Source organism: Scyliorhinus canicula, chromosome 16 (genome assembly GCF_902713615.1).
Source record: "Scyliorhinus canicula chromosome 16, sScyCan1.1, whole genome shotgun sequence".
Taxonomy (NCBI): domain Eukaryota; kingdom Metazoa; phylum Chordata; class Chondrichthyes; order Carcharhiniformes; family Scyliorhinidae; genus Scyliorhinus; species Scyliorhinus canicula.
In genome coordinates, this window is record NC_052161.1 from 56,755,284 (window position 1) to 56,763,075 (window position 7,792).

General features: G+C 51.4%; 1 protein-coding gene across 1 annotated transcript in view; it reads right to left on the reverse strand.

Annotated features, from left to right (window-relative positions):
* The window catches only part of noc3l (NOC3-like DNA replication regulator), a 67,998-nt gene extending 60,569 nt beyond the window's left edge, over positions 1-7,429 (reverse strand). The window contains exon 1 of the mRNA XM_038822405.1: positions 7,238-7,429. Coding sequence (XP_038678333.1) covers positions 7,238-7,246 — 9 coding nt within the window. The 5' untranslated portion in view covers positions 7,247-7,429. The remainder of the gene's footprint in view (positions 1-7,237) is intronic.
* Positions 7,430-7,792: the final 363 nt, after the last annotated feature.

Consider the following 7,792-nt stretch of genomic DNA (forward strand, 5'->3'; position numbering starts at 1 on the left):
GATAGTTGAGGGTGAGTGCACCTCTTTCTAATTTATTTGTTGTCTGCACTATGGAGGTGTGTGAGCGAGGGTCGGGGTGGGAATTATCAGTCTGGGGTAGGAGGTAAAGACAACATGGGCTGGGGCTGCCAAGCTAGCAGGGCCGGCTAGTTAACGGGAGCCCAGTGGGTGGTAAGCTGGTGGTTAATGCGACAGAGGGGGCTGGGAGTGTAATTTTGTTAAGTGGAGGGTGGGGCCCCTGACAAAGGTGTGGTTGCTGCGGAGTAGCAAGAAAGGAGGCAGTGACGGTGGACATTCGAGGATAGGCCTGGAGGGTTGCGTGACATGGGCCGGGCGCTGGCCCAAGAAGGGATATGGTTGATCGACAGGGGAGGGGGAGCGGGGTGCCCCCTGACCAGGTTGGTCACATGGAAAGCGAGGGGGCTGAATGGGTCAGTCAAATGGTTGTGCGTGTTTGCGTACCTCAGGAGCTTGAAGGTGGACGTGGTCTTTTTGCAACAAATGCACTTGAAGATCAGACTAGTCTGAGAAAAGGGTGGGTAGGGCAAGTCTTCCATTCAGGATTAGATACGAAGACGCGGGGGTAGCGTTTGAAGTGGGGAATATATTGGCAGATTCGGTGGGGGGGATGCTCATGATGGTGAGTGGGAAGCTGGAGGGGATGCCAGTGGTTTTGGTACATGTTTATGGCCCAAACTGGGACGATGTTGAATTAATGAGGCGGATGTTGGGGAAGATCCCAGACCTAGACCCATACTGACTGATTATGGGGGAGAAGAGGGTGGACGGGTCATTGAACCAGGTTTGGACCGGTCGAGTCCGCAGTCAAGGTGGCATCAGTGGTGGCGAAGGAGCTGAAGGGGTTCATGGGGCGAATTGGAGGGGTGAGGGGGGGGGGGGGGAGAGAGAGAGAGAGAGAGAGAGAGAGAGAGAGAGAGAGGTTTGGGAGGCCGAGGGAGAAGGAATTCTCGTACTTCTCCCACGTGCACAGGGTGTACTTGCGGATCGATTATTTTGTGGTGGACAAGACGCTGCTAGCGGGAGTTGCTCACTCGGGATATTCAACGACTGTGGCCTCTGACCACGCGCCACACTGGGTGGACTTGCAAGTGGACTGGGGGGGGGGGGGGGGGGGGGCAGCGCCTGCAATGGAGGCTGGATGTGGGGTTACTAGCGGATGAGGTAGTGTGTGAGGGCCGCCATCCGGGGGCATGTGGCACTGAACGTCAGGAGTGAGGTCTCAGCCGCCACGCTATGGGAGGCGCTTAAGACAGTGATCACGGGATAGCTTATATCGATCTGGACACATAGGGACAAAGCGAAACGGGCAGAGATGGCGAGACTAGTGGACGAGATTCTGCGAGTGGATAGGAGGTACTCGGAGGCCCTGAAGGTAAGGTTGTTGAAGGAGCGGCAGAAACTCCAGATGAAGTTTGGGTTGTTGTCCACGGGGAGGGGAGCGGAGGCAGTGAACGAGTATCGGGGAAGAGGGCAGCATGGAGGCGAAGTGGGTTAGCACTGCGACCGCACGGCGCCGAGATCCCAGGTTTGATCCCAGCTCTGGGTCACTGTCCGTGTGGAGTTTGCACATTCACCCCGTGTTTGCATGGGTTTCGCTCCCACAACCCAAAAATGTGCAAGCTAGGTGGATTGGCCACACTAAATTGCCCCTCAATTGGAAAAAATGAATTGGGTACTCTAAGTTTAAAAAACAAAAAGAGTATGGGGGGGAAGGCAAGTCGGATGCTGGCTCACCAACCTAGGAAGTAGGAGGCGGCGAGGGAGATCGGAAGGGTGAAGGACAAGACGGGAAGGGTGGGGGTGAATGGGGTTTTTGATTTTTATAAGAGGCTCTACGAATCAGAGCCTCCGACCTTGATGGGTGTGGGGGGATAGATGCATGAGCTGGAGTTCCCCAAGGTGGAGGATCACCTGATGGACGGGCTGGGGCCCCCACTGGACTGGTGGTGGTGATGGAGGGTCAGGGGGCGATGTAGGCAGGGAAGGCCCCAGTGTTCCCTGTAGAATTTTATAAGAAGTTTTCCGGGGACCTGGGGCCCCTGCTCGTAAGGGCATATAACGAGGCAAGGGATAACGGGGAACTTCCCCCTACATTACAGCAGGCTTCCATATCCTTAATATTGATGAAGGATAAGGACCCGGAGCAGTGGTGTCCTATCGCCCGATATTGTTGCTAAATGTGGACGCTTAATTATTGGCAAAGATCTTGGCCTTGTGAACTGTGTGCCGGGGGTGATAGGTAAAGACCAAACAGGGTTTGTAAAGGGGAGGCATCTGTCGGCAATGTTAGGTGATTATTAAATGAGATAATGATGCCCCATGATGGGGCAAGATGTGGAGGTGGCAGGGGCTATGGACGAGGCAAAGGCGTTCGATCGCGTGGAATTGGAGTATTTGTGGTGGGACAGTTTGGGTACGGTCATGGGTTTGTGGACTGGGTAAGTTTGTTGTAGAGGGCGCCGGTAGCGGGTGTATGGATGAATCGGGTGAGTTTCAGGTACTTTGCGCTCCACCGTGGGTCAAGGCAGGGGTGCCTACTCTCGCCGTTGCTTTTTGCCCTGGCAATAGACCCACTGGCTATGGCTCTTTCAGAGCGTCAAGGAGTTGGAGAGGGTTAGTGCACGGGACGGTGGAGCACAGGGTCTTGCTAAAATGCAGACAATCTGTTGCTTTATATATCGGACCCACTGGGAGACATTGGGGGAATTATGAATATCGTAGAGGAGTTTGGCCAGTTCTCCAGACGTAAGTTAAACATGGGGTGAGTGATGTCTTCCTGATCGAGGCCAGGGGGCAGGACAGGAAGTTGAGAGAGCTGCCGTTTAAGATGGTGAGGGCGAACTTTAGATATCTGGGCATCCAGGTGGCGTGGGGATGGGAACAACTTCATAAATTGAATCTGGCATGGTTGGTGGAATAGACGAGGGGGGATTTGAAGAGGTCGGTTGGGCACCCCGCTTTCACTCGCCGGGCGGGTGCAGACAGTGAAAATGACAGTACTCCCGAGGCTCTTATGTGTTTTCAGAATCATTGAATTTACAGTGCAGAAGGAGGCCATTCGACCCATGGAGTCTGCACCGGACCTCGGAAAGATCATGCGTCAAAGCCCACATCTTCACCATGTCCCCGTGACGCAGCCTAACAATTTTGGACATTAAGGGCAATTTAGCATGGCCAATCCACCTAACCTACATATCTTTGGATTGTGGGAGGAAACCGGAGCACCCGGCGGAAACCTACGCAGACACGGGGAGAATGTGCAGACTCCGCACAGTGACCCAAACCGGGAATCAAACCTGGGATCCTGGAGCTGTGAATAAACTGTGCTAACCACGTGCCGCCAACTCCCAATCGTCATCCAAAATCTTTTTCAGGAAAGTCAATGCTTTGATCGCGGGATTTGTATAGGCAGGGGAGTCCCCGCGGGTAAAGAAGGTGCTGTCGGAACGGGGACGCGTCTGGCCATGCCAAATATAATGAATTATTACTGGGCAGCGAATATAGCCATGGTTAGGAAGTGGGTGTCGGGGGAACAGTAGGCGTGGGAACGGATGGAGACGGCCTCTTGCAGAGGCACGAGTTTAGGGGCACTGTTGACGGCGTCTCTGCCCTTCTCGCAGGCCAAGTACTCCACGAGCCGTGATTGTGGAGGCCCTGAGGGTGTAGGGACAGTGACAACATTTCAGGTTGGAAAGTACCTCAGTGTGGGCACCGATTTGCGGGAATCGTAGATTTTCACCGGAGGGGTGGGGTTGGACGCGGGGCTTGGGGGTGGTAGCAGGCAGGGTCGGGCGGTTTGGAGACCTGTTTGTGGGGGGCAGCTTTACGAGTTTAGAGGAATTGGAGGAGGAGGAATATGAGCTGCCCATCAGGAATGGGTTTCAGTACTCACAAGTGCAGGATTATTTGAGGAAGCAAGTGCCGTCCTTTCCCGATCTGCCACCCCTGGGGCTACAGGATAGGGTGTATCAAATGTAGGAGCGAGTGAGGATAAGGTCTACGGCATTTACAAGGAGCTAATGGACTGGGAAGGATCCCCGAAAGGAGGTCAAAAGAAAGTGGGAGCAGGAGCTGGGGGGTGGGGAATGGAGGCTGGGTTGTGGGAGGAGGCTCTGAGGAGGATGAATGCATCTTTGTCGTGTTCTAGGCTTAGCCGTATTCAGTTTAAGGTAGTGCATAGGGTGCATATGATGCTGGCAACAATGAGTAGGTTCTTTGAGGGGGTGGAGGATAGGTTTGGATGGGGTGCAGAGAAGCCCGCGAACCATGTTCACATGGCAGGGGTTCTTGGACATAATGTCCAAGATGCTGAAGGTGAACTAGAGTCCAGTAATTACGATATTTGGTGTGTCGGAAGCCCAGGAGTCCAGGGGCGAGAGAGGCCAAAGTCCTGGCCTTTGCCTCCCTGATAGCCCGGAAACAGATTTTGCTGAGTGGAGGGACTCGGAGCCACCGAAGCCAGGGGTGTGGGCAGGGAGGTTGGGGTGTTTGGGTAGTTATTTATTTGCTATGAGGTTTTCTGTTTATTCTTACTCTTGTGGTGGTTGTGCTTCATGTATGTATAAATGCCTATATAAAACTATTTTAAAAACAAATAGTCAGCACAGACATGATGGGCCACATTAGCCTCCTTCTATACTATAACCATTCAATATGATTCTATGAATCCTACTGAGAACCCCTTGGAGAGAAATTTGGTTGCATTGAAAGTAGAATTCCCTCCCAGATTCAGCAGGTGAGACCCAGCAACACTGTGTATGTACTGCAGATGTCAGCACGCAGCTGTGACCATGGCTCACCATCACTGCACCCCAAAAATTGCTTAAAGCAACTGCTGCAGAAAGAAAGGCATTGGAAAACCAAATGTAGTAGCCATGATTAATTTTACACCACTAAAAATTTGAACATTGAAATTACGATCACATAAATCATTTTAACAACTGATATTTAAAGTTTGAAAACACCTACTAAAAGGTGTTTAGCTTTTTAACAAAACCATTTTAAACTTTTAAAAGGCTTCATCTTAAATCAATTTTAACCTTCCTGATGTAAGCATCCTTGTTAGATACCTGCCAATTAAGAGGCTCCTCTTCTCTGGAAATATAGTTATAAAAAATGTTTTTACAGTATGGAAAGAGGCCCTTCGGTCCATTGTGTTCACACCAGCCATCAAGCACCAATCTATTCAAATCCCATTTTCCAGCACTTGGACCATAATCTTGTATGCTATGGCATTTCAAGTGCTGATTTAAATATTTGGATTGGATTGGATTTGTTTATTGTCACGTGTACCGAGGTACAGTGAAAAGTATTTTTCTGCAAGCAGCTCAACAGATCATTCAGTACATGGAAGAAAAGGGAATTAAACACAATTCAAGAAAATACATAATAGGGCAACACAAGATATACAATGTAACGACATAAGTATTGGCATCGGATGAAACATCCAGGGTGTAGTGTTAATGAGGTCAGTCAATAAATAAGAGGGTCATTTAGGAGTCTGGTGGCAGTGGGGAAGAAGCTGTTTCTGAGTCTGTTCGTGCGTGTTCTCAGACTTCTGTATCTCCTGCCCGATGGAAGAAGTTGGAAAAGTGAGTAAGCCGGGTGGGAGGGATACTTGATTATGCTGCCCACTTTCCCCCGGCAGCGGGAGGTGTAGATGGAGTCCATGGATGAGAGGCAGGTTTGTGTGATGGACTGGGCGGTATTCACGACTCTCTGAAGTTCCTTGCGGTCCTGGGCTGAGCAGTTGCCATACCAGGCTGTGATGCAGCCCGATAGGGTGCTTTCTATAGTGCATCTGTAAAAGTTGGTGAGGGTTAATGTGGACATGCCGAATTTCCTTAGTTTCCTGAGGAAGTATAGGCGCTTTAAAAAATAAATACATTTAGAGTCCCCAATTCTTTTTTTCCAATTAAGGGGCAATTTAGCATGGTCAATCCACCTACCCTGCACATCTTTTTGGGTTGTGGGAGTGAGACCCACGCAGACAAGGGGAGAATGTGCAAACTCCACACGGACAGTGACCCAGGGCTGGGATCGAACCCGGGTCCTCGGCGCCATTCATCTAAATATTTCTAAACGTTGTGAAGGTTCCCGTCTCCACCACCCTTTCAGGCAGTGAGTTCTGGCTTCCAATCACCCTCTGGGTGAAAAATATTTTCCTCACATCCACTCTAGGCAGCACGGTAACACAAGTGGTTAGCACTGTGGCTTCACAGTGCCAGGGTTCCAGGTTCGATTCCCCGCTGGGTCACTGTCTGCGGAGTCTGCACGTTCTCCCGGTGTCTGCGTGGGTTTCATCTGGGTGCTCCGGTTTCCTCCCACAGTCCAAAGACTTGCAAGTTAGGTGGATTGGCCATGATAAATTGTCCTTAGTGACCAAAAAGGCTAGGAGTTATTGGGTTACGGGGATAGGGTGGAAGTGAGGGCTTAAATGGGTCGGTGCAGACTCGATGGGCCAAATAGCCTCCTTCTGCACTGTATTTTCCATGTAAACCTCCTGCCTCTTACCTTAAATCCATGGTTATTGACCCCACCGCTAAGGGGAAAAGTCGCTTCCTCTCTGCCCTATCCATGTCCCTCATAATACACCGCAACCTGGGCCCTGTCAGCCTTCTTTGTTTTAAGTGACCTAATTTCTTCATAGCTAAAATGCTCCAGCCCAGGCAACACCCTGGTGAATCTCCTCTGCACCCTCTCTGGTACAATCGCATCCTTCCCATGGTCTTGACAAAGGGTCATTTGGACTCGAAACATCAGCTCTTTTCTGTTCCTACAGATGCTGTCACACCTGCTGAGATTTTCCAGCATTTTCTCTTTGGTTTAAGCGCTTTATACAGCTCCAACATAACCGCCTTGCTTTTATACTCTATACCTCGGGTAATAAAGGCATGTATCATCCATATGCCTTTTTAACCACTTTATCTACCTGTCCTGCTGAACCTCAATGTCTCTCTGACCCTCGGTACTTCCGAGCGTCCTACCGTTCATTGTGTATCCCCCCCCCGTTAGTCCTCCCAAAATGCATGACCTCAAGTTTGTAACTGGTTTGTAATAAGTGGGCGAGGCAGGTTGTCCATTTGCTGTTTAAAGGGAGTGAGCCATCAGCATTGTTAGCTGGGACTGCGCGCCTTTCATTTATTTAACCTGCTCGGACAAGCTGCCGCTTCCAGGGCCAGGCCCCTCTGTCAAAGAGCAGTCGCCGCTCCCTTACCGGCCCCATGATCCACCGACTCTCCTCGCTCAGCCGACCGACAGACGAACTTTTCAACCAGCGGCGGCCCGGCTCTCGGCTTCCGGAAGGTTCTTTCACCCAAACGGGTTGGGAATCTCAGTCACACGTGCCGCCAGCTCCACGGAGACGCCAACAATCACGAGCGCCTCCCAAGAGCGGCGCTCGGCCGAACGCCAGCCGCCGCGCCGGGAGGACCAGAGTCTCTGGTTGGAGGACCGGCGGTCAGCGCTGGCCGGGGGGGGGGGGGGGGGGGTCTCTCGCCGCCGCCCTGTCAGAGCCTCGGTGGCGGTTTCAAAGCGACCGAAAGGAGCTACCAGTAGAGGCTCGAGCCGTCAAGAAACAACCGGCCAACTAACCCCCAGTTTAAAACTGCCTCAAGAGGTGTTCAGTGAAACTGGCTCCTGCTGCCAGGGTAATTTAGCAGAGCTCATGTTAGTTTTTAAGAATAAGAGCCAAACAATTTTTAAAAATGTTTTCTTCTTCAGTATGGCATCTTTCTCCTCCGGGTGGAGTCTGCCACCAGGATCTGATCTA